This window comes from Phascolarctos cinereus, unplaced genomic scaffold (assembly GCF_003287225.1).
Source record: "Phascolarctos cinereus isolate Bilbo 61053 unplaced genomic scaffold, phaCin_HiC Scaffold_2;HRSCAF=192, whole genome shotgun sequence".
Taxonomy (NCBI): domain Eukaryota; kingdom Metazoa; phylum Chordata; class Mammalia; order Diprotodontia; family Phascolarctidae; genus Phascolarctos; species Phascolarctos cinereus.
This window is the reverse complement of record NW_027555625.1, coordinates 347,165,293-347,193,160: the sequence shown is the minus strand read 5'-3', so window position 1 is coordinate 347,193,160 and position 27,868 is coordinate 347,165,293. Positions and strand designations below refer to the sequence as shown.

General features: G+C 36.8%; 1 protein-coding gene across 1 annotated transcript in view; it reads right to left on the bottom strand.

Moving 5' to 3' along the window:
* Positions 1–616: 616 nt before the first annotated feature.
* The window catches only part of PPP2CA (protein phosphatase 2 catalytic subunit alpha), a 33,298-nt gene continuing 6,046 nt past the window's right edge, over positions 617–27,868 (bottom strand). The window contains exons 2-7 of the mRNA XM_020991194.2: positions 7,962–8,171; positions 6,732–6,905; positions 6,111–6,200; positions 5,265–5,426; positions 2,406–2,524; positions 617–1,492 (exon numbers count right to left, since the gene is read on the bottom strand). Of these exons, the coding sequence (XP_020846853.1) occupies positions 1,420–1,492; positions 2,406–2,524; positions 5,265–5,426; positions 6,111–6,200; positions 6,732–6,905; positions 7,962–8,171 (828 nt within the window). The 3' untranslated portion in view covers positions 617–1,419. The remainder of the gene's footprint in view (positions 1,493–2,405; positions 2,525–5,264; positions 5,427–6,110; positions 6,201–6,731; positions 6,906–7,961; positions 8,172–27,868) is intronic.

The following is a 27,868-nucleotide window of genomic DNA, read 5'->3' as shown; positions in this document are numbered from 1 at the left end:
TAAATTAAGATTCCAGAGGCACTGGATTAACCTCCTAATCTTACTACTATAAAGATTAGAAAAGAAATGACTCTTAATTAAGCCATAACATTAATGCCATTTCATTTAAACTTAATTTGACTGGGGAGAGAGGGAAGGGAAGAGAAGATACATATAAAAAGCCATGGTCCAAAGACTTATTCTTGTTGTAACCTCATTTAGTTCTAACAGCCAAATTCTGATCCAGGCTAGAACCAAAGACTCAAAATATAACACTTTAAATTGCTCTTATCTGGGACTACGCTAAAGTGTAGACAGCAAAGTTTTACTACTTGCTACTAGCAAGTAATTTGACAATGTGGCTTTTTAAAAAGGTCTTATATGGATATGGTATTTTCAGTTAAAATGACAATATTTGAAAACATGGTATTTCTTGGAAGAAAAAAAAATCTTGAAGTATCAGGATTTTATTCTTACATACTATCAACCCCCCCCACACCCTCCCCCGAAATTAAGGTAAATAAAAAAAGCCTATTCTTATAAACACATAAATGTGGTGAAAAAGATGGGGTGGTACCTACAAGCTGGAAATAGTCCTGAAGCGAAAGTCAACACTAGCAATAAGTTTCCACAGAGATTCTGTAGTGGCCTTGATTTTTATTTTTCTTTACCTGGAATTCAACAATTTATAAATTGATTCTTTGTTTGAATAAAACAGCACCAGTCTGCCCTTTGCTACAATCAAATTTTGACATTTTTTTCAGTACTTAGTTCACAAGTTTATTATGAAAAACACTGCAGCGCTCTTGTGCAGTAACATCTTACAGAAAAAAAAACAGTTCTGTTCAAAACAACTCACCAGCATCTGACAATAACAAAGAACAATGTAGGGCTGAGGCTGGGAAGGGAAATAAACTGAGTGCAGACAAATCATACAATTAAATTAAACAGTATTCCCTGAAAATAAACAAAACAATTTCAAAACTCACAAATAGAGGGGAGGCCTTGGTACTTATTTTTCAAAACGTTCATTAAGCTCCAATGATTGTTTGCTGCTATCCTTATCTACAGTCATGCTGAGTAAAGCTATAGCTAAATGGAAAGTTAAATTGTATTCACGAGGTGTTAATGTTTACATCTTAACATTTGCAGTCTCTCAGAGAAAGCAAAAGTAACTACAAATAGCCTATGCCAGAAACTGGTTTCTTGACCAACAATGTTGCTTCAGCATGCAATGAACTGGTTCATTCTAAAGTGGTCACGGCTGTTGATGACAAGAGGCTGTGTATTTTTATATGGCACATCTTTTGGTCCGTATGAAAACAAGTTTTTTTTTTGAATGTTAACTATTTTCTGACACTTTGGAGTTACTGTTGCTCTTCCCATTTCCTTTAGGTCAACGTATGGTTCACGGCAATACTGTACAAGTTTAAAATCTCATTACAGGAAGTAGTCTGGGGTACGACGAGTAACATGTGGTTCACCTCTACGTGGTGCTGGGTCAAACTGCAAGCTGAAAAACAAATCATTTGTATTTTAAGAGCTAAAAATAATGGTAGTGGAAACAAATTATTTTTTCCTACTCTCATTCTGGGATTTACTTTTCTAATTTCAGCCTTCCCTGGCACACAACTAATTAGTCGCACTGTTAAAATAAGGCTTAAAGCCCTAAAGCAGAGGTCCACTGTGACCTGAATGTCAAATGAGTTCACTAAAATATAAAAATTATTCTTAGCCTGGGCCATGGTTTGTCTCTCTCCGTCAACCTGCCCATCTACACCCCACTGCACCTTAACACTCTGCCATGAACCTATAATATAACTTCCTGGTAACTCTACAAACAACATGTGGAACGTAAAAGGAAGTCTGGTCTCAATCATATTCTTCAGCGACACTTGTTCAATTTAGTGTACTAATTACATTTCATGGACATTTTGTGTCTTTGCAAAGAACAATGGCTCTTTGGGAAGCAAGTGCACACAATGTTATTATTATTATCATCATTATAAAAACAGAACTGTAAATTTCTTTAACGGTAATTGAAAACCCACAGCTATTCAATACAACTATATTTTTAAAATTAGAACAGAATGAACGCTAGATTTAGCTCCAGGGGTCTTGGTTTTGATTCCTAGCTCAGATTCTCACTACAGTGTGGCCATGGGGAAATTACTTAACCATTCTCAGCCTTAGTTATCTCATCTGTAAAATGAGGATAATTCTTATACTGCCTATTTCACATTATAAACTCTACAGAACATTATATGAATGAGTTCAAATAACTGCAACAATTATAGCATACTGGTTCATTTCTAAACCTTTAAAATTACAGTCACCTTTAATAGTTCTAACTGCTACCAAACCCAATTCTACTTTAAAAATTTTGTATTGTTACTTAACAGACAACTTATTATGTAAATACTTACAAGGAGTACTTTAGAGTATCATCAAGTTCCATGATTGCAGCTTGGTTACCACAACGGTAACAATAGTTTGGAGCACTGAATATTGTTACTACATTCCTGTCATGGCACCAGTTATATCCCTAAATGAAGCAAAAAGAAATATCAAGTTAGAATAGTTTTATCACTATTTTACTTACACCACTAAATAAAATAACATTAAAAAAATTATTGTCCTGTTTTGAGGGTCTCATTATGGGAATACAATATGTATACAGACAAATAAATACAAAATACAAAGTGATTTCAAGGGGAGGGAACACTATTGGGGAAGTCAGTAAAGGTCGTCTATAGGAGGTAGCACTTGAAAAGTGGCTTCAAGAGCCCGAGGAGTTACACGAAGCAGGCCTGAGGAGGAACAACATCCCATTAGTAAGGATAGCTGATAAAAAGGCAAGGAGTCAGAGACAGAATGTCACACGTGGGGGATAGAAAGCAGGCCAGCAGAAAAGGATTATGGAATGTGTAAAGGAAAATAACCGTAAATGAACTGGAAAGATACGTAGAAGAAAACACATGGGCTTTTATATTATTCTAGAAGCAACAGGGAACTATTAAAATATATGTGACATAGTCGTGTCTTTACAGCTAAACGGAGTAGCAACAAATTCTAGATGAAAAGTAACAAGGTTACTGCAATGGTTCAAGAGGTGAAGACAATTTGAATTAGGGTGGCTGTGGTGTAAATGGAGAGAAGGAGGTAAACAAAAGAGATATAGTGAACACAGAATTGATAAAATCCGACAAATAACTACATATGGTAAGTGGAGAACAGAGTCAGGAATGACTCCTATGATAGGACCCTAAAAAAACCAAACTGTTAAGAATGGCCGTGCCTGGGATCACATGACCAAAAAAGGTAGAGAGCTAGACATTTTTTTCCAACTTTCAAGATCTCAAAAACCATTCCAAAATAGTAATTGGGCAGAAGACATAAAGCAATTTTAGCTGTCTCTACCAACCAGAACATCAAGAAGTCTAATGAGGTAAAAATCCAATGAACTAATAGCAAAGAAAGATAATCTCTCACCCTTAATGCACTCACTCAGCAACCCCTTTTCCCTTCCCCATGTTCTGGCATGGCAGGTTGCACAAGCTGACTCACAAGCTTGCAACAGAGCTCAATTCTACACCTTCTACACAATGCCAAAGAAAATCAAAAGGCAGAGAAGGTTGTTCTTGCTTATACTGCAGTATTACCTACTGAAACATTACTGAGAAAACTGAAAAAGGATGCCAATGTGGATGGAATGCATCCATCAGGCCTGCCTGAAGCAAAGTCACTTGTGGCAGAGACTGAAGTTACAGAGAAGTCTGAGATGGCTTTAAGATCCAGCTCCCGGGGAAACCATAATAAAAAGAGAAGGAATCAGAACGTAAACCATGGGAGAATATAAGGGCAAAAAACTGAAATAACCAAAGATGTCAAGAATTTGAATAAAACTCAATTAAAGACCTTGAGCATAAGCAGATAAACAGGGAAGAAATTAACAACAGAAGGAATATGGCCTCCAATTTAATTAAATGAGTCCCAGACATCTATGAATTGTAAAAAAAGAAAAATGAATCAATGCTTGATGTGGCAAGGGCCCTACAGATTGCCAAGAGAGCAAAGAACCACAGCAAGATGTTCCTGAATGGTTTGTTTTTGTTTTTTTTGATGAGGCAACTGGGGTTAAGTGACTTGCCCAAGGTCACACAGCTAGCAAGTGTCAAGTGTGTGGTCTGAGACTGGATTTGAACTCATGTCCTCTTGATTCTAGGGCCAGTGCTCTATCCACTGCGCCACCTAGCCAACCCTCTGAATGGTTTTAAAAAAGAAAAGAGTACTGTGACAGCAGAATCCATTGCCTGAGCAGCAAAAATAATCAGCAGAATAGAAAAGACTGGAATCCAAGAATGGCAATGCTCTCAACAGAAATGGGGAAAATGAGAAGGAGTTAGGTTTAGGGAGAAAGATTAGGAGTATTACTGTGAACATGTTGAGTTTGAGATGCCTATGGGACAACTGAAATGGAAACAGAAGGTAGTTTGAAATGTGGAACTGGGGGTGGGGATTGCATATGTAGATTTGGGAGTCAGCTACATGGAGATATTAATTGAACCAGAGGTAGAGGTAGTAGGGAAGGGAAAGGGAGTGGGAAAGGGAGAGGAGGTTGCCCAGGACAGATCACTATGTCACAAGAGACCTAAATAGGACATTCCAAAAATTTCACAAACCTTAGGGAAACATAAATAAATGGTAGCTCTACTGCAGAGCTACTGCACATATTTTAGTATGTTGTATAAACATTTTATGTTAGTATGAAACCAAGGAAAAAAAACTCAGCTTATGTCAAAAGATACACATGGAACAGGGCCAAGATATTTAACTAATAAATGTTAAAACATTTAATATGCTGTTTATATAAAAATAAACCCACTCTACTCCAAAATGACATTACAGGGCATAATGGGAAGCATGGTGTATAGTCTCTGGGCATCACTCCAATTGTGCTCTTTTCTTACAGCTTTACAGATTTCCAGAACGTAAAAATTGGGAGCAGAAGGCTTAACTTCCCTGCCAGGAGAGGAATGACCACCAGTCTCCCTTTTTCAATTCTGACTTTCTGTATCGGCATGTAAAGCCCAAAGAAGAACCAGGCCCCTTCTCACTAGAAGTCTTCAAGGAAAAGCTGGATGATCACTTGTCAGGAATATTGTAAAAGAGAGTAATAAATAAGCAAATGACTTCACCTTTGCACCTTAGTTCCTATACCTCTAATTGAGTGGAAATCATTTTAGAATACTTCTGGCTCTAAATCTTATGATCATATGACTTACCTCCATCACAAGCTGGTGAGCTCTGGACACCAATGTGAGGCCATTGGCATGATTAAATGTCTCTGAAATATCTTGCCCAAATGTATATCCAGCACCTCGAGGAGAAATACCCCAACCACCACGATCATCTGGATCTGACCACAGCAAGTCACACATTGGACCCTACAACACATGTTAAAATTACAATTAGTTTTTTGGTTTGTTTGTTTTTGTTTTTGTTTTTTTTTTGGTGAGGCAATCGGAGTTAAGTGACTTGCCCGGGGTCACATAGCTAGTAAGTGTCAAGTGTCTAAGGCCAAATTTGAACTCAGGTCCTCCTGATTCCAAAGGCTGGAGCTCTATCCACTGTGCTACCTAGCTGTCTCAAAATCAGTTTTCATAAAAATAACACACTATGAGTCATTTCAACTTCTACAAACCAGAAACAGCACATTTGTACACGTAGATTATTTGTTTTCAACATTCATTTTTTAAAACTCTAAGTTTCAAATTCTCTCCCTCCCTCATAGAGACAATTCTAAAAAGATTATGTGTTTTAACTTGCTTTTCCAGGAACAGAGATAGATGGACTTGCAGTGGTATATCAATTCACATTCTCCTACCCAAACCCTTTAATGATCAATATATTTCAAGGTGATATACCACAATTAGTGGCCAGAGAAGTGTTAAATTTAATTGACCTATTCAGACCTAAATAACACATATTTTAACTAGTGACCTATTTTAAGAACAGATAACACAGTATAAATGTAAACAAATACTATTAGGTTTCAAATATTAATTAACCTCCTCAAAAGAGAGAGGAAATGATAGAACAGTTTATAAATAGCAAATAAAAGCAAATACCTCATGGGGAACTTCTTGTAGGCGGTCAAGTGCTCTGATATGATCCAGTGTATCTATCGATGGTGAAAGACCACCATGTAGACAGAAAATCTGAAAGAATTGCTTACATATTAAGACTACTCAACAGAAGCTTTAAGTATCTTATATTAATTTGCTATATCAGAGCATTACACAAATTGCCACCCCTAAGCCTATTTAACCTCAAGTATCTCTACTACCCATCACAGTCTCATGCGTAGGCTGATTTTCACAGCTACCAGTGTCTACTATTCTTTATTCTTTCTCTCGGTGCCTTTATCATGTTATTCCCCAAAACTGGAAAACTCCCCTCCCCCACAATTCATATGTACTACTTTCTTTCAGACTCGATTCAATTCAGCTTCTCCAAGCTGTCAAGAAAGCCTCCTCTGATTAACTTCATCCCCCACCAATCATACCCTTGGTTTTTTATTCCATCAGTATTTTCATGTAATTTGTCCTATGTAAACTTTTATGACTGAACTCCATGAGGGCAGGAATCAAGTCTCTATCATCCTTTTGTCCCATTATGCCTGCCACTCATTTAGCAAATGCTAAGTATTGACATTATACTAACACACAAAAAATGGCATCAAAACATACCTGACCATCCACCAAGGCAGTTAGAGGAAGATAATCAAAAAGGTCTGTAAAATATTTCCAAACATTTGCATTTCCGTATTTCCTTAAACACTCATCATAGAAACCATATACTTGTGTGATTTGTCTACTCTCATGATTCCCTCGAAGAATAGTGATACGTTCACGGTAACGAACCTGAACACCAAGACAGAAAAGAACATTAATTAATTTCTTAAAAAGGAAGCCAACTACAACATATAAGGATCCTCAAAGAAGCTGTTCAAGTTTACTTAGGAAAATATCCAACTACTACCACTTTCCTTCCTAACAGCCAAGCTCACAAAGTTTAAAATATTCCTGAAAGCTTTCTAGCAGCCTCAATATTCCATCCACAGTTCATCCTTCTATTGCTAGGCAAGCACCAAAAGCACATCCTTCAACTCTAAATTCACAAATCCTTAGGGAAATGAAATAGCTGGATACTAAATTTCTGTTCATCATGTAAGTAATTCTGAGCCTAGGAATAGGCTGATTTATATGTTTTCTTTCATACTTTCAATTTGGTTCATCAGTGTCATAGGATTTTAGAACAGGAAAATGTCTCTCAAGAGTGATACAGAAATAAAACTTAAAAAAAAAAAAGACTCCAGGAAAATGTCTTTAGAAGTCATACAGTACAACCTTCTTATGGAACAGATAAAAATATTTCCCCTTAAGCTATATGGAGTTTAATTTGTAACTGGGAACTAACCTCAAAATCTCAAAGAAAAAATGAATTACCATGATAACCCCCTCCAAAAGCCCACCTTTTGGCACAACAACAATTCACTCCTTTGGAAACATTGAGGAAAAGCAACTCATGGCTGCTGTATCATATATATCCTCGCACAAAATTGAGTTTGACCAAGAAGCTCTAATAATGCTCTGCAATTAGAGCTTTCCTTCAAAGGGAGCTATCGATAGTATTAAAAGAATTTTTTTCCCCCAGACATTCCCAGTTACCAATACACAAAAGCCTGGGATACCTGTACTAATTATGTGTTAGCACAGCTTTACAACACTAATTCCTAGACATAGCTCTCTTTGGGAAATAACTCATTCTTTTTTCTATCATCTCTTCATTCATTTCACAGCATTTTAAAAATTAAGAAATTTCAATGTCTATTTTCAGTAAAAAAAAAAAACACATTAGGATATTAAAAAAGCATTCATCTAAGGCCATATGGCAAAAAAAAAAATAGTAAAAGTTACCTTAAGAGCTACAAGCAGTGTTACTGTTTCAACTGAATAATATCCTCTGTCAACATAATCGCCCATAAACAAGTAATTTGTGTCTGGTGATTTGCCACCAATTCTAAAAAGTTCCATGAGATCATGAAATTGCCCATGAACATCTCCACAGACAGTGACTGGACATCGCACCTCTTGCACATTGGACTCCTTTGTAAGAATTTCTTTAGCCTATGGATGAAGAAGAAAATTAACTATATTAGTATGTTTAGCAATGGAAGATAGCAATAGTGAAATTTACTCACTACTTGCAATTTCTTAGACCGGATGACAGATTATATAAACTAATATTTTCAAATTAAAAGGACCAATTAAATCATAAATTTTTTCAAATGCTGATGCTATAGTGGGGGAAAAAAAAAAGGAAAACAGATGGATCCTCTTTGCATGCTACTCCAATGGCCACTAGAAATGTCGGGGTATACATCCCTGTCAGATGCTTGGACTTCTCAATGATATTCAACTAAATACTTATTAACACCAGAGTGACAAAAAATCAATGAAATGAGATTTTTAAAAAATTAGGCTTCTACACTGTAGGTCATTTTAAAAAAGATTAAGTTGTGAATTTAAGCTCAGTTAATTTTTTCGTAAATCTACTCATTTTTAGTTTCCACATTCACTTCCATAAGATTTTGAGTTCCAAATTTTCTCCCCATCTCTCCCCTCCCCCCACCCCAAGATAGCATGCAATTTGACACAGACTCAACACACATTCATATTAAACCTATTTTCACTTTAGTCATGTTGCAAAAAAGAATTAGAATGAATGGGACAAACCACTAGAAAGAACAAATAAGAGAGAATGAGTGAAAAAGCAAATAATATGCTTCAATCTGCATTCTTTCTCTGGATGTGGATAGCATTTTCCATCATGAATCTTTTGGAGTTGTCTTAGATACTTGCATTGCTAAGAAGAGGTAAGTCTATCAAAGTTAGTCATCGAATAATGTGGCTGTTACTGTATACGACGTTCTCCTGGTTCTGCTCACTTCACTCAGTAGCAGGTCATGTAACTCTTTCCAGGATTTTCTGAAGTCCACCTGCTCATCATTTCTTACAGCACAATAGTATGCTATTACATTCATATACCATATTCAGCCATTCCCCAACATTGTCTCAATTTCCAATTCTTTGCCACCACAAAAAGAACTGCTATAAATCTTTCTGTACATGTGGGTCCTTTTCCCATTTCTATGAAGTTACGATATTGCTGGATCAAGGGGTATGCACAGTTTTAAAACTCTTTCAGCATAGTTCCAAATGGCTCTCCAGAATGGTTGGCTCAGTTTACAACTCCGCCAACAGTACATTAGGGTCCCAATTCTCCCACACCTCCTCCGGTATTTATCATTTTCTTGTTTTGTCATGTTAGCCAATCTAATAGGTATGATATGGTACCTTAGAATTGTTTTGATGTGCATTTCTCTAATCATTAGTGATTTAGAATATTTTTTTCATATGAGTATAGATAGCTTTAATTTCTTCATGTGAAAACTGCCTGTTCATATCCTTTGACCATTTATCAAGTGAGGAATGACTTGTATTCTTATAAATTTGACTCGATTCTCTACATATTTTAGAAATGAGGCCTTTAGCAGAGACACTAGTTATAAAAATTCTTCCCAAGTTTTCTGCTTTCCTAATACTGGTTGCATTGGCTTTGTGCAAAAACTTTACAACTTAATATAATCAAAATTATACATACATTTTGCCATTTCATACTGTCCTCTATCTCTTGTTTGGTCATAATTTCTTCCCAATCTCTATAAATCTGACAGGTTAAAAATTTTTTTAAAGAAAGAATTAGGTAATGATTTTTTTCCTTCTTGATGGGATAAATGCATTTGTGACTCATTCAGTTAAGTATCTGGGGCCAAGAGTAGAATCTCTTAGGAATATAAATAGGCACTGCCCACTCTTTCCCCACTTATTATTACCTTTAGTTGTAATAATACTTCTTATTTCTCTCTAAAGAAACCTGTAGTTTCAACTTTCAGCTGAAGACTATAAATAAAAATACTACCAGCATACTCAAATGTTCTAAGCTCCTCCTGTACTCCTCAGCACTCTTTTAGAAGTGCATTTCCATTTATCCCCTTGTGAAATGAAATGGCCAGAGATAAAGGTCTCTGGGCAATCACTATGACTAAGTTTGTGTGGCTTCGGTATTCACCTACTGAATTTTCAGTACCCGTTTATGTTAACAATATACAGTAGCAATAAATCACAGGTTCCATCTATCCCAATGAGGTTAGTAAGAACTTGGCTAATTATAGGGCTTTTAAAGGGGCAATGATTCAGGAAAAGAAATATGAAATTTATACCACAGAAATCTTGTAAATATGCTGCTGCCTATTTCCACAACTGAGATAAAGCTAAACTTCAACATACACCTCTGGACTCAAGTAATTTTCTATTTCAAACAATTACATACTTGAAAAGAAAGCTATTACTTAAAATAAAAGCTACCCAAACTTAGCTACAAGCTTAAATTCCAAATGAACCAAAACAGTTGCTTAAGTCCAACACATACACTGGTAGAGGAAAGAGAACTGCATTTGGAGTCAGAATCCTTGGATTCAAATTCTGTCTCTGCCTGGTCACTATGGCAAGTCATATTAGTTCTACTAGTCTGTTTCCTTATCTCTAAATGAACTTTGACTAAATTACTGATTTCTAACATCCAAATCTAAAAGCCTATGTTCTAAGTTTAATTCTTTGAATAAAATGGAACTAAATCTATCAACAAGCATTTATTCTTCATCTACTACGTGCCAGGCACTGTGCTAGGGATATAAACACTGAAAAAAATGAAATAGTCCCTGAAACTATGTAACAAAATGATTCCACATAAAGATAAGGGTAAAGTTGAGAATGGGTGGGAAAGATCAGAAAAGGCTTCACTCTGAACAGTTTTGAAGGAAAACAAGGAATTCTTACAAATGGAGAATTGAGGTGGGTATACATTCCAGGTATGAAGGGCAACTGGTACAAAGATGGAGATGAAGTACCATATATGAGGAACAGCAAGAAGGCAAGGAAAAAGACATAAAACTGAAACTGGCAGTATCTACCTAGAAAGGAAGCTTGAGAAACTTCTAGACCAGCAAGACCAATACTGTTGTTCAGTCATTTTCAGTAGTGTCCCAACTCTTTGTGATGCCATCTGGGGTTTTCCTGGCAATTTCCAGCTCATTGTAATGATGAGGAAACTGAGGCAAACAGGGTTAAGTGATCTGCCCTAGGTCATACAACTAGGCCAGATTTGAACTCAGGAAGAAGAATCTTCCTGACTCCAGGCTTTACTCACTGTGCCAACTGGCTGCCCTCTAAGACCAATGAGGCCAACCAAAGAGGTTTATATGCTTCGTGTCATTATTATCTAGGATAAGTTTAGATTTAGAATTGTTGTCATAGCTTTATATTCAAGTACCTTTGTGACTTATAAAACAAATGAGGGGATGATCATCGACTTGCTTTGATGCTCTTCTTGGAGGTAAGTTCTTGCTGGAAGCTCACACTGATTGCCACACCTGTTCCTCAGCTGGGGAAGCTATTTATTTATAGCAATCTTTCTGCATTTTCCTTAGAAGAGACTTGCTTGCTTCACTGCCACAGATTAGTAATTAACAGCTTCCTGCCCAAAGGGCCAATGAAAACAGACATTGAATATAGCTGGTAAAAGTGGGGTTTCTAGCTGAATCCAATTAGGAGACACTTCTTACCTCTTTGAAAGTGTTTGTACTAAAGTCTTTTTAAAAGCTCAGTGTCTATGATTACAGTATTCTGGTTAATATCTACAATTACCCCTTTTCCAGGAATTGAATTGTACTTAACAACTATACAGAAGAGGGCAGCTAGGTGGCACAGTGGATACAGCACTGGCCCTGACATCAGGAGGACCTGAGTTCAAATCCGAACTCAGATCAAACACTAGACACTTAACTAGCTGTGTGACCCTGGGCAAGTCACTTAACCCCAACTGCCTAAAAAAAACTATACAGGAAAAACTAACATTTTTAATAATGCAAGAGCCTTAAGTACCACCAAACTGGTGCAAATCAGGCAGCTAGGTGATGCAGGGGCTACAGCTTTGGACTTGGAAATCAGAAAAGAGGTTAATTCAAAACTAAGCCTTGGACACTTACTAGCTATGTGACCCCGGGCTAAGTAACTTCACCTTCCCTCAGACACAGTTTCCACATATGTAAAATGGGATAATAATAGCTTCTACATTCTATAGTTGAGGATAAAATGAAATAATATTTGTAAAGCAGTACATGATGCTAACTATAATAATTACTTGAGCAAAATTTAAAATTTCTACTTAAAATTACATGGGATTCAGATTTTAATAGCAGATATACAGATACAGGGAAATTCCGCAGTGGCCTGAACAGTACACATGTTTATCTTTTTGCTATGGTCAAGTAACTGCTATATGTATGTGAAGGGGAGGGGCCACCTCCTTAGAAAAGAAGGCAAAAAAGCTAGTTAAAGGAGATGTAGTGCTGCTTAAAGATGGATGGGCTTTAGGTTAAAAATAAAGATGTGATAAGGTAGCAGGTAGCAGCACATCAGAAGGGTTTAAAGTAGAAAAATGTGACATAGTAAAATTAAGGGAAGAAAAAAGCCACTGAACACTTGAAGCTAAATAATGTTTAGAGAGTCTTTGGAGAAGGATTCATTTCAAGGAGTGATATGAATTCACAGGTGGCATGAGGAGGCAAACTGGGTAAGAGGAAAAGGAAAGGCGTCAAGTTGTGGTGGTGGTTGATGACTCCTGCTATTGAAGCAGCTATTCGTCAGACTTTAATGAGAGGTCTGATGTTTTTCCTAGAGTATATATAACTGGTACAGGACTGAAAGCTTCCCAAGATTTTAGCCACATCTGGTAGTATTATCTGCTTTCATGTTATACCACCACAAGGAACTTAAGAAAGAGCATTAGGGTTTAAAAGCCCTAGGCAGGTCCTTAAGACCTTAGGGCAGGGGTGGGGAACCTCTAGGTCCTCAAGATGACTGAATCCAAACTTCATCAAACAGAACCTTTCATTAAGGGGATTTGTTCTGCGAAAGTTTAGATTCAGTTCAAAGGGCTGCAGGTTCCCTACCCTACCCCTGGTACCCACTCCTACTTAGGGACACAGGTGGTGTCTCCTTCACTGTTCAATTAAGGGCTGCATTCTCTTTATGGTAGCAAAGAACTGGAAATTGAGGGGATGCCCATCAATTGGGGAATGGCTGAACAAGTTGTGGTCTATGAATGTAATGGAATACTATTGTGCTATAAGAAATGATGAGCAAGTGAACCTCAGAAAAACCTGAAAAGACTTATATGAACTGATGCTGAGTGAAGTGAGCAAAACTGGGAGAACACTGTACACAGTAACAGCCATGTTGTGCAATGACTAACTTTGACAGACTTCTCTCTTCTGAGCAATGCAAGGATCTAAGACATCTCCAAAATTTCAAAATGAAAACTGCTATCCACGTCCAGAGAGAGAACTATGGAGCTGGAGTGCAGATCGAAGCACATTATTCGCTCTTTTTTTTCCTTCTGTTTTGTTTTGGTTCCTCCTATTGGTTCTAATTCTTCTTTACAACATGACTAATGCGAGAATATGTTTAATAGGAATGCATATGTAGAGCCTATATCAGATTGCATGTCATCTTGAGGAGAGAGTGAGGGAAGGAGGGGGAGAAAATTTAAAACTCAAAAGCTTATGGACGTGAATGTTGAAAACTAAAAATAAATTAAGAAAAAAGAAAAGGTCATAAGACTTAAAAAATCAGGGCTGCAAAGGCTTCAGGAAAGAGAGGCGTATTTGGGAAATGAGTAATTAAGATAGTCTCTAAGAACGTGATTCGGATTTCTAGATTATAGTTTAAAATATAGTAACGATGGAATTATAATCAGGGCTGGTAACAATATCCTAACTGGGAGTAATGCAATGATTTGCCTTGGCCTCTGTCTATACATTAAGCACAGCATTTAGGAGTAGTAAACAAAGTAAGCAAGAGATCCAGCAGCAAGGAGCTAAACTGGCCCTAACCATGTATCACTGAAGCCTGTCAAGGCACACAGCATGCTTTATAACTAGAGAACCAAGCAAGAAAGTTGACAGTGGGACTAGGACATGGAACCATCAGATAAATCATCTGGACAAAAGGAAGAAACAGACTGAAGGTTTGGGAAACATTGTATCATGAAGGTATGATATTATAGTGATGGGGGAATTCAGTTATGTGGGAATCTGCTGGAGCTCTCAAAAAAATTTTTTAAAAAAGGAGCTACTACAATTTTGGCTTGTCTTAAAGGTAATTTAATTATTTTTAAAAGGTAAGAAAGGAAAGTGTTATTCTGACTGGTTTAGCCAGAACTGACCTCAGCCTTTATTATATTGGTAGTTTTTTAAATCGAGTATAGGGCTTTACCCTTAAAGAGCTATTTACTTCTTCACTGTGAGATGTGAGAATGGACAAATGCTTGCCCTTGGAACAAATGGGAACCCTGAAAGAAAGAGACAACCTTCTTACAACACGTGATAGGGCTAGGCACAGTTTGACATACTTCCTAGATTTTCGGAGAACAGACTTCAGAGAGTTTAGGGTAACAAAAGGAAGGATCTCATGGCCTAAAATTCCAAGGAAGTCAGCCCAACGGGGCACCTCTCAAGAAAAAAATTCTAAATACAAACAATTTCAATGAGGAAGAAAAGGGTAACCATCTAGTGAAGGGGTTCTTAACCTGGATTCCATGGACAGATTTAGGGGCTCTGTGAACCTGGGGGGAGGGGGAGTTCATCTTTACTTTGCTAATCTTTAACTAAAATTTAGCATTTCCTTCAATTATTTAAAAATATCATTCTGTGAAAAGGTCCATAGGCTTTACCAGACTGTCAAAAGGGTCCATGGACACAAAAAAAGGTTAAGAACACCCAATCTACAAAATAAAGCTGAATCCTATAAGAATATCTTCAGTGCTAAAGTCCAGGAAGAACTGAAGAGGAATACTAAAGAGAAGGAAGAATTATTTAACTTTAATTTTGCTTGTTTTCCTCTACCTGTGAGGATGATCTTTATAATGGAAAAGACAGAACAAAACAAGTGAACTCAGAACTGAAAGTAAGGTACTAAGAGTAGGCTCAGAAAAACTGTATCTCAAGATACTGAAATATCTGATGTATGCAACTGCTAAGCAGAAGCAGTTTTTAAAAGGTCTTGAAAAATGGGAGACACAGTGCAGGGCTGGAGAACACTCATACATATATATGTGTATGTATATTTTGCTTTTTGGTGAGGCAATCGGGGTTAAGTGATTTGCCCAGGGTCACACAGCTAGTAAGTGTCAAGTGTCTGAAAGCGGACTTGAACTCAGGTGCTCCTGATTCCAAGGAGGGAGCTCTATCCACTGGGCCACCTAGCTGCCCCTGAATACTCAAATTTTTTAAAAAAGAAAATGAGGAAAGAATTTTCAATAAAGCAATGACAGTAACTTCAACCTGAACTTTCAAATTCTTAAAAATATATAGATATTACTAAAAGGATTATCATTAAAAGAATAGTCTGAAAATATTTTTTAAAAGAAGCAATGATCATAAAAGGCTAACATTGTTTTCTTAAAAAATATTGGCAGTAGCTGAGATTCTTAAAGTCCCAGATTCCTTAAGAGTCTAGCCAATGGCTGGGACTTGCTGAAGCCCACTTGTCAATACAAGAATCCCAAATGTTAAGATTCCTTAAGAGTCTGGCCAATATGGCTGATTTTTAATAAACCTTGTCTTTGGCTGAAAGAAGGTTTGGGTCTAATTAATTTGGGCAGGACCTGCGTGTCGTGATTTTGGGGTCCCAGCACCCCCTAAACCTCTAAACCTCAACAGTAGCTAGCTATTATGGATACTGTTGATCAGAACAGGGGTTTGGTTGGTGGCCCATGCAGTGGTGCGAGGAGGCAGTCTGTGCCATTTAAATGTATGCAACTGAACCACTTCTTTCTCAAGTTCCCACACAAGTGCTCCTCAGAAATATGTCCAAGCTGTTTGAGAAAGAACAGTACAAAATGGAAATCTACAACATGGGACAAGAAGATTGAAGCCAAAGAAAGCAAAGTCAAGATGACATGTTCTAATCGCTATAAAGTCATGAAGGCTGAGAAAATGAGAAACAGAATTATCAAACACAAGGTGAAGAAGGGGGTCTCCTAAGAAGGGAGCTGCCCAGAGGGAAGAGAACAGGTGTGGCAATCAGTGTGAGCTTCCAGCAAGAACTTACCTCCAAGAAGAGCATCAAAGCAAGTCGATGATCATCCCCTCATTTGTTTTATAAGTCACAAAGGTACTTGAATATAAAGCTATGACAACAATTCTATATCTAAACTTATCCTAGATAATAATGACACGAAGCATATAAACCTCTTTGGTGGGCCTCATTGGTCTTAGAGGGCAGCTAGTTGGCACAGTGAGTAGAGCCTGGAGTCAGGAAGATTCTTCTTGAGTTCAAATCTGGCCTAGTTGTATGACCTAGGGCAGATCACTTAACCCTGTTTGCCTCAGTTTCCTCATCTTTACAAATTGCCAAGAAAACCCCAGATGGCATCACAAAGAGTTGGGACAACAGTATTGGGTCTTGCTGGTCTACAATTTTTCAAGTTTCCTTTCTAGGTAGATACTGCGTTTCAATTTTATGACTTTTTCCTTGCCTTCTTGCTGTTCCTCATATATGGTAACTTCATCTCCATCTTTGTACCAGTTTCCCTTCATACCTGGAATGTATACCCACCTCAATTCTCCATTTGTAAGAATTCCTTGTTTTACTTCAAAACTGTTCAGAGTGAAGCCTTTCCTGATCTTATGACAAGATTAACATGTTTTTAAAACTTTTGACTGTATATATACTTAAAACATTTAAAATAACCCAGTTTATGATGAACTGGTTCAAGTGAAGGCAGTTTGGGTTTTGAAGATGTTAAAAGCTGCTGGGCTTGTACATCTAAATAAGGCACAAGTAGGTTAAAAATCTAATTTATTTTCCTTTCCCTTAAGCCCCCCCTCCATTTTAAATAGCAAATCCTCAGGTGATAATTTAGATAATTCCATGGTAGGTGGATTTTTTTTAATTGGTGGTAAATATCTTCAAGGAAAGATGAATTTTAAAATGGGAAATTATCTGAAGAAAGTATTAGTTTGCAATACTTGTGTGCCAAAGGATACAGCTGCCGTGCTAAAATATTTTGAGACTGAAAAAATCCTTTCTGATGGATAGTCTTCACAGTGAGCAGGACCTATTTTTCACATTGTGTGCTAATATACTGAAAGTGTGTATACTGTGGAATCAGTGTAATTGACTGGCCATTTTTCTGCCTTACTATAGAATTGAATGACCTGATTTGGTTTGTGATGCTAATTCTTACCAAAAGAAAACAGCCTTTTATTTGATGCATTCAGAGAAAAACATTTCTCTTGATTAATTAAATTTATATAGGGCAGCTAGGTGGCACAGTGAGTAAGTAGAGCCTAGGAGTCAGGAAGATTATTGGCAGTTTTCTGCCAAGAAGATTCCCCACTAAACAAAGCTGAAGGGGCTAGAAGGCAGCCCCAGGCCAGAAGGTCCTAACTAAGAAGGAACCTACTCAGAAGGCAGTTGCTCCAAAGGCCAATGAGCTGGAAATTGCCAACTAAACCTACCAACAAGCATTTATTCTTCATCTACTATGTGCCAGGCACTGTGTTAGGGATACAAACACTGAAAAAATGAAACAGTCCCTGAAACTATGTAACGAAATGATTCCACATAAAGATAAGGGTAAAGTGGAGAATGGGTGCCTCAAGACCGAAGCAAAGGAAAATCTACTGTGTTTTTGATGGAACTGGAGATGTTTAGTCCAGAGAAGACAAGACTTGGGGTGGGTAGGGGCATTATGCCTTTAAGTATTTTAAGGGCTACCACGTATATAAGATCTAAGATTTATATCTGAAAGTCAATGATAGAGGCCATCTGATTTAATTCCTTTATGTTATTGAAGAAGACATTTAGGTCCAGAAAGGTGAAAGGGTTTTGCCCATGGCCACTCAAAGTAAAGGAGGAGACTTGATCTACTTGGCCCTATAGGACAGGAGTAGAAGAAATTAGTACAATTTGAAGGCAGATCTGAGTTTGGTGTGGGTAAAAACTTTTACTTCAAAACAATTACAGCTATCCAAAAGGGAAACGAACTGCCCTGGGAAGCAGTGATTTCCCATCAATGGAGATGGAAGTAATTTCTGTATGATCACTTTTTAGGGATGTTGTACATAAAGGTCTCAGGCATAGATTGAACTTGACAATCTTGCAAGTTCCTTTTAATTCTGAGATTATGTAACTTAATGTGTTGTTCAGTCATGCCCAACTCTTCATGACCCCATCTGGGGTTTTCTTGGCAAAGATTCTGGAGTGGTATGCCATTTCCTTCATTTTACATATATATTTTTTTTTACAGATGAGGAAACTGAGGCAAACAGGGTTAAGTACTTGCCCAAGGTCACACAGCTTGTTGTGTCTGATGCCAGATTTGAATTTAGGAAGACTCATCTTTCTGACTCCAGGCCCAGCACTCTATCCACTGAGCCACCTAGCTGCCCTATATAAATTTAATTAATCAAGAGAAATGTTTTTCTCTGAATGGATCAAATAAAAGGCTATTTTCTTTTGGTAAGAATTAGCATCACAAACCAAATCAGGTCATTCAATTCTATAGTAAGGCAGAAAAATGGCCAGTCAATTACACTGATTCCACAGTATACACACTTTCAGTATATTAGCACACACTGTGAAAAACAGGTCCTGCTCACTGTGAAGACTATCCATCAGAAAGGATTTTTTCAGTCTCAAAATATTTTAGCACGGCAGCTGTATCCTTTGGCACACAAGTATTGCAAACTAATACTTTCTTCAGATAATTTCCCATTTTAAAATTCATCTTTCCTTGAAGATATTTACCACCAATTAAAAAAAAATCCACCTACCATGGAATTATCTAAATTATCACCTGAGGATTTGCTATTTAAAATGGAGGGGGGGGGCTTAAGGGAAAGGAAAATAAATTAGATTTTTAACCTACTTGTGCCTTATTTAGATGTACAAGCCCAGCAGCTTTTAACATCTTCAAAACCCAAACTGCCTTCACTTGAACCAGTTCATCATAAACTGGGTTATTTTAAATGTTTTAAGTATATATACAGTCAAAAGTTTTAAAAACATGCCAATCTTGGTGCAAAAGAGATCATAATAGGAGGGGGGGAAAGGCTTTAAACATTAAATGGATGACAGCTGCCAGGAATTAAAAAGTAAAATAATTTGCTTTGCTAATGTAAATAACTTTGGAGCTTTTAAACAAACACTTTAAGGAACTAGACTGAAACCAGCAATTAACTACCATGTATTCAATATAGTTTAAAGGTCCTTTTTTCCACAAGAGAAAATACTGCAGCCTTTCCATAAAGGCCTATGCACAGTAAGTCAACCATTGAAGACAGCACTAGGAGTGACTATGCTGAGGAAAATGTGTTAAAGTTCATGAGTTAATCTATGCTTAACTACAGAGACAGAACCAAACTATTTTTATACCACAACACTAACATGAAATTTACTACTCTTCAAAATCATTATAGGTATAAAGTAGTAAGTCTGGTATGCTTTCAAGTAAGGGAAGAGTAGCCAAACCCTGTGCATATAAAACTAAAAAAAAAACACCTCCCTACAACACAACATTAACAGTCACAATCTCATTAATAAATTAGTGCTCCTAGTGGCAGGATCACTTAATAGTTACATACACTTCCATTTTTTCCCAGATACTTTTAAGGCCTAATTTTTGTAACTATGTTCACTCTCTTTTTCAATAATACTCAATAAATGCTTATTAAGCTTCTACTTTGGGCCAGCTGTGCAGCTATGCCAATGTGCTAAGTGCTGGGGATACAAAAAAAAAGAGGCAAAAGTCAATCCCTGCCTTCAAGGAGCTCACAATCTAATAGGGGAAACAACAAGCAAACAAATAGGTATACACAAGCTATACATATAAATAGGAAATAATTAAAAGAAAGGGACTAGAGTTAAGAAGAGTTGGTAAAATCTTCTTTTAGAAGATGGGATTTCAGTTGGTACTCAAAGGAAACCAGGAAGTCCGTAGAGATGAGGGGAGAGCCAGAGAAAACACCTAGAGCCCAGAAATGGAAAAATGGAGTATCCTGTTTGTAGAATAGCAAGGTCAGTGTCATGGGGAGGGGGTTAAGTTACAAAGGGTTTTGAATTAAAAACAGAGGATTTTGCATTTGATCTTGGAAATGACAGGGAGTCTACTGGAGTTTACTGAGTAGGAAGGTAACATAGCAAGACCTGCAGCTTGGTGACTGCATGGAGATTGTAGTGAGGAGAGACTTGTAGCAGGCAGACCCACCAATGGGTTACTGCAAAACCCAGGGTTGAGGTGATGAGGGCCTGCAGCAGACTAGTGGCAATGTCAGAAGAAGAGAGGAAAGGGCAGATTTGAGAGACCTTGCAAAAATGAAATTGACAGACTTTGGTAGATTAAATATAGGGGATGAGAAATACTAATGAGTTGAGGATGACTCCTAGGTTGTGAGCCTTAGGATCTGGGAGGAAGATGGTTCCCTTGACAATAATAGCAGAAGTGTGGATGGGGGAGAAGGACTTAGGAAGCAAAACAATGAGTTGTTCTGGATATGCTGAGCTCAAGATGGTTACTAGACATCTAGTTCAAAATGTCTGAAATGCAGTTGGCAGATGCAAGATTGAAGGTCAGTAGAGAGTTTAAGGAAGGATAGGTATATTTGAGAATAACCAGTATACATAAGACCTTTGAACCCATGAGAGCTAATGAGACCACCAAGTAAAGTAATATAGACAAGAAAAAAGGCCCAGGACAGAAAGGGACAAGGATAGTTCTACTGATTCAACACTTCACTTCTCAATTGCAAAAACATTTTAACTTCTTAATCTTCGGAATTAGTTAAATGACAGGACCCAAAGAAAATCAATCATTATTGGCTCTAATGTCAACTCAGAGGAATATTCAGGGTCATTTTGGCATATTTATCACTAAATTACAGGAAGGTATATAGATTGCATGCTTGTCAAATTTGTAGGTGATGCAAAACGGGGAGGGACACAACATATTGGACAAGACAGGATTAACAGGCTAGTCAACAAATCAGAAACATGGGTCAAAGCTTAAACAGTGATAAATAGCAAAAAATACACAGAATTCTATAACTGGATTTTAGAAACCTTTCTAAGTGCAAAATGAGAGTCACAGTTAGGCAACAACTCATGTTAAATAGACCTGGAGGTTTTGGTAGACTAAAAAGCTAAATGTATAAACACTGCAACACGGATATCAAAAAACTACTATGATTATGGGCTGCATTAAGAGGTAGCACAGCATCCAAAACACAGGAGGTAAATGGTCTCCAAATGTACTCCACTATAGTCAAACCACACCTGTAGTACTGTGTCATCACTGAGCACATTTCAGAGAAAGGCTATTGATAAGAGAAGAGGACCATCAGGATGAAGCCCAAGATATGTAAGAGTAAGAAGTAGGATCTTGGGACTGGAAAAAAAGGAAAGGGGGGGAGGGTTTCAAAGAGTTGTCTTTTGAAAGGCTATTTTTTTGGGGGAAAAAAAGATTAGGCTGATTCAGCTACAGAACCAGAAGTAAATTTTAGAGTGAAAGTTGTAGAGAGGCAAATATCAATTTGATGTAAGGAAAGCAATTTGTTAGTCATTTCAGTCATTTCTGACTCTTCATGACCCCATTTGGGGTTTTCTTGGCAAAGATACTGGACTGGTTTGCCACTTCCTTGTCCAACATGTTTTACAGATAGGGAACTGAGGCAAACAGGGTTAAGTGACTTGCCCAGGGTCACACAGCTAGTATGTGTCTGAGGCCAGATTTAAACTCAGGAAAAGAAGGTCTTCCTGACTCCAGGCCTAGGACTCCATCTACCGTGCTCAACTAGCAGCCCTTCCTAACAATTAGTTATCCAAAAGTGGAATTCACTACCTTAGGAAAGAGTAGGTTATTTGTTTCCTCATTCTCTCCACTGAAAGTTTTCAAACAGGCAATACAACCACTCATTTGAAAAGTCAATAGAAGTATTCCTTCTTCAGGTATAGGTTGGGGTAGATGTTCTCTGAAGTCGATTCCAAGATTCTAGGAATATAGATATAGAACAGAATACACAGAAGAAAGTAACTTGAGAACCAGAATTCAAGAGGCTGTCTTTACAGACCTGCCTTTTTCTTAATTAGCTCTCTCATTTCAATTGAGGGCATATATTTCTCTAATCACATCAGAATCTTTAAATTTATTATCACCCTTTAAAAAAAAACTGGAGGTAGTCTCATTTAACTTTGTAATAATTACTGGTAAAGTAGTATTTTAACTGTTAATCAAATGTAATTTTTAACCAAAAGACAAAAGGAGTATTAAGGACAAATTACAAACCTTCTTTTTTACCTCCTATTTAGTTCTACTACAGAATAGAGTTCTTAAAACCCAGGGTCCACAGACTTTGTATTTCAGGAAAACTTGGATGGTAAACCAATTAATTACATCTTTATTTCATTTTCACTAACTTTTAGTTTCCTTTGTAATTCTACATATTTTATGCATTAAAAATATTATTTGGAGAAGAGGTCTATAGGCTTCACATGGCACAAAAGATTGAGGACTTCTATAATATAGCTAATTTGGAACAATTTTGATAACACAAAATTAAAACCAAAAAAATTAAAAGGAGGTAGAGAACTTAGCCAAACTAAACTATGCTTAAAGGAATAAAGAACTATTTAATTGTAACTCAGATTTGTTGTATCCCATTGATTTTATAATGTTTAGTCAACAGATACAAATACTTTATAATTAAACCATAAATAATCCAATTTGATAAACATACGAAGAAAGCATAAACAATTTTCAAGCAATATTCCTATCACAAGTGATATACTGAGTTTTAAATGTGTTCTCTATAATTGTTAAATTACCACAAAACCCAAAGAGCTTTTCAAAAGGACACAGATTCTAATGGCTTATACTTGCATAGAACATCTGACAATAGCACTTGACATAACACTAAAATGAGATTCAGGAGAACTAAGTTTTAAGCCTCTTTCCACCAGAACCAGATGGAAGTCACTTTTCTTCTCTAGGCCTGTTTCCCCATCTATAAAATAGGAGATTGAACTAGGTGATTTCTTCTATTCCTAAAATTCTGTTCTATCTTAAGCACCTCATTAATTTTCACAGGGAGATGCAAATATTACAAAGAGTTTACTGGTGGGCAGAGTAAGGCAACCAGAAATTAGGTTAAATGACATCATCATGAAGTCACTTTCAGCAACATCATGGACTATCTCTCTCTTACAGGGTTCTTAACATCGTTTTTTGTGGCATGGACCCCAGTTGCAGTTTTCTCAGAATGGGATCACAAAAGAAACCAATTATACTTAAATATGGTCACCAAAATATTTTTTAAAAAACAAGTTCATGGACTCTTGTGTTTCTAATACAGTTGCTGCAGAGCCTTTTCTATCAAGGGATCACTACATACAGCAGGGCCACTTTCTTGACTCTTTTAACATACCTATTCCTACCCCTAAAACACTTATTACCTTTCTAAAACTAATGATTAAGAACAGTACTGCTTGATGACAAGGGATCTATATTAACAGAGGCTCTCTTTAAGTACCCTAAAAGTGCTTTTTTAAAAAGCCATAGTTTTGGAAATTCAAACTTAAAACCATTTATAACCATAATAATGAATATAATTGAGATTAAACTTGATAGTTTTATTAAAAAAAACTCCTTTTAACCAAAACTGCAAAGTAAATGTGTGAGATACAATTCCCAAAAAATAAGAGATGACTAAAGAAGCCATCAGTTAAAATCCTCCCTCCCTCCCCAAATAAGTTATGGTGTACAGAACAATCCTTTCGATTTAAGTAGAAATGTCTTAGTCCAGGACTTATTTCATTTCTGCCCAATGATGTACCATCTTATTCCAAAGTCACAGCACTGAAACAAACGGCAAAGTCACTGAGCTGTCCCACTGAAGTCTTTTAGTATCGGTTATTTTTCCTTCTTCACTACCTAATGAGAAAATGTATGTCAAATATATAGTTTAAGTAATTCAGGAGATGCATCACAGGAAGAAAACAAAATTTACAGTGGTCAGTTTGCTGAGTGGATATTTTACATTGCCTTCTAGTGAATAAAGAGTTAAACTTAAGAGTAACTTCTTTGGGTCAATTCTATTCTCAAACTAATTTTACCGGTTGTTACAGAAACCTCCCTATACTGGCTAATCTGCCACCTCTATTACGGAAGACGCAAATAAGAGAGGCTGCTAAAGACCAGTTCTCCATCACGATTTTGTTCCAACATAGTCCTAAGAACAGACTCAGGGTTTTCAAAATGGAGATGCGAAATGGAGAAAAAAGCAATATTGAAGGGAATAAAAAAGCAGAAGCACAGTAGCCAAAAGCTCTCTTTGACTATCTTGTAATCCCTTGATTGCCTGTCCTAAAAGGTACCATACATATACCACTCTCCTCCCCAGCACCCCCATCTTTCTAGTCCTACTAGTTTGACTGCCTCAAAACCATACAAATACCATTATCAGTAATCCTCCAATCTCTGCTAATGGATGATACAAAGGAGAAAACTCCCTTTGTCAGACTGGAGAAGGGAGGGAACAGGATTTTGACACCAGGTTTTTCATCCCTCAATCTACAAATGCAGGTAACTGAAATATCAAGATCCTTCCAATAATCACAAAAAGAGTAACGTGGAAACGGAGATAATGTTAATTATTATCATAACGTAAAGGTCTGTATCCACATGACAGGAACTGAAGGAAAAACAGTGACTATACTTGCATTACAAAACTATTTCCCTTTTCATCTCACTAATCTCAGCCAAAGTGGAGCAGTAAATAGAATCCCCAGCCTGGAGTTGTAAAGACTCATCTTCCTGACTTCAAATTTGGGCTCAGACACTTACCAGACGTTTGACCCTGAGCAAGTCACTTAACCGTACTTGCCTCAGTTCCTCATCTGGAAAATGAGCTGGAAAAGCATATGGCAAACTACTCCAATATTTTTGCCAAGAAAACCCCAAATGGGATCAAGAAGAGTCAAACATGACTGAACAAAAATCTCAGCCTTTCTTTTCTTCTCTCTTTGAAGAGCACAAAGAATCTAAATCAGCTATATCATTCTACTCCATGTCTATGTTAAGGGACATTTGATTCAAAGTACAAACAGCTGGAACCTGTAGAAATATTCTGACAGGTGGTACAACATTTGTGAAGGTTCCAAATATTAAAATCAGCAGTGACAATAACCTCATTTGAGAAAAGGTTAACTGAAGGGGCAGCTAGGTGGCACAGTGGATAGAGCACCAGCCCCGGATTCAGGAGGACCTGAGTTCAAATCCAGCCTCAGACACATAACACTTACTAGCTGTGTGACCCTGGGCAAGTTACTTAACCCCACTGCCTAGCTCCCCCCCCAAAAAAAAAAGAAAAAGGAAAAAGGCTAACTACAATTTTATTACATTACTATATTCTGAGCTCCAGATAGTACCTAGAACACCATACCACCTGTAGATTCTTGGTTCAAAACAGGTTGTTACCTTACCATGCCATAGCCATCAGGCAGTTCACAAAGAATAAAACTGAGAAGTTATTTAAATAAACTGAATGACAAGCAAATTCTTTAGTATTCTCTCAAGGATTCTTCATTAATTTATACCAAAATAAAGTGGAACATTCATTTTATAGGACTGTTCATTAAGTACCTCAATTTAGACCTGTATTAGATAACATTAATAATATATAAACCATCTGACCTAAAAACAGCAATAACACTTTCTTTTCCAAAAAATTTATAATGCTTTACACTTCCCACCTTCATAGTACTGGGGGGGGGGGGGAGGAATCCCACCTAGTCACTCCATTAACATTTCTACTTGTCCTTTAAATCCTAATCTTCCTTCAAAGAACAGTTCAAAAGCTATTTCCTCAAACAAGCCTTTGGTCTCCCACCTTGGCAGTTCCATTACAATTTATTCCTATCTCCCTCAAAGCACTCACATTTTATCTCCTAGTTTTGTCTATCTCTTCTACTAGCTAGATCAGACTAAGTGCTATAAGAATAGAGACCAAGTGCTGGTTGCATTCTTCTCACTCGGATTTCAATGGCTTGAATTTTAAGATGACCTAGCCTGTTTAAACCTCAGCTCAGGTACCACCTACTCTAAGCAGCCACTTCCACAAAAAAATTTACTCTACCTTTTTATTTTGTATGTTTTGTGTTTCCTTACATGTTTATCCATTATTTTCCCAACTAGAATATAAGCTCCCCCACCCCCACAGCACCATGGGAGGAATTCACTTATTTTTATCTTTGCTTTCTCAATGCCCAGCACATAGTAGGCCACTGATAATGTTTGGTGATTGGTTGATTGTCCAATTCCTTTATATCATAATGACATATGCAGGTTTCCTATATTCAACACTTAATCCCTTAATCATTTTTCTATCACTGTCATTAAGACAAAATCTTGCTGTGGCTTTATTTAATAGGGGATGGGGTGTTGAAGGTAGAGGACAGAATATACAGAAAAAATAAGAGTGATACTTTTATGGTCATACCCATGTTTCTGAATGTAACCTTATAAAGAATATTGCTACCTCCATTCTTAGAACAGAAGAACACGAACTCCACAATTGAATATGTAATCAATTTCTAAAAGCAGAGATTTTAAATTATATACACTTAATAAACGCAATTCTTATGCTTAAAAAAAAAAGACTAGGGGACAAGGCATTCATTATTATGTGTGGCACCTAAAATAAATTTTGAACATAAAATGTTCAAAAAAAGCTTATTAAATGAATGTGCTTCAACACACACAAACTCAGAAAAAGGAAAAGTACTAATTCTCCTTTAGACTTTACAAAAATTTTCAGAAATGATTTTGTACTTCCAAAGGCCTATTTCAAAAATTCAAAGGAAAAAAAAAGGTAGAAATTAGAATAGGTCTATTAAATACTAGAACTCGGCTCTAAGAGCCCAGTATGTACACATATATCTTCCTGATCATTCTTCCTAAAGATTGAAAATGTTAGAGAACATGAAAACGAGTTGGTATAAAAATGTAACATCTCAATGATCTTCAGAATTTTCATGTACTTTATACAAGACTGGGGTAACAAGACAGAAAAACAGTTGTTCCATGAACAATGGGAAGCAATATGCATACTTCAAATCTATGTAAAGGTTAAAAATGAATCACTTGTAATAACCAAACATTCTTTATAGGATGCATATGCCTTAAAAAAAATTTTTTAAACAATACTACACCTGGGAAAAGAATACTTTTTTTTTTTGCTTTTGGAGGCAATTGGGGTTAAGTGACTTGCCCAAGATCTCTCTCTCTCTCTCTCTCTTTCTCTCTCTCTCTCTCTCTCACACACACACACACACACACCCCCCCACACACTCTCTCTCGTTATGCAAAAACTTTAATAGTCCTGAAAGCACAACGTATTAAAGTTGTTTCTAAGTTAAACTAAATTTTAGAAGTCAAAGCAAAAACATTTCCCCAATTGTTGAATTAAAAAATAATCACTACATTATGTACAATAGGTATAAAATAATTGATAGGCTGAAAATATAAACAACTATATCAATGAGAAGTTAGAAACTATGTGGCAAAGAGCCACAGAGTTAGGAGAGGTCTGAGTTGAAATTCTGGTACAGGTGGGAAATTTTTTTTTTTATAGCAAGTGTCTTTG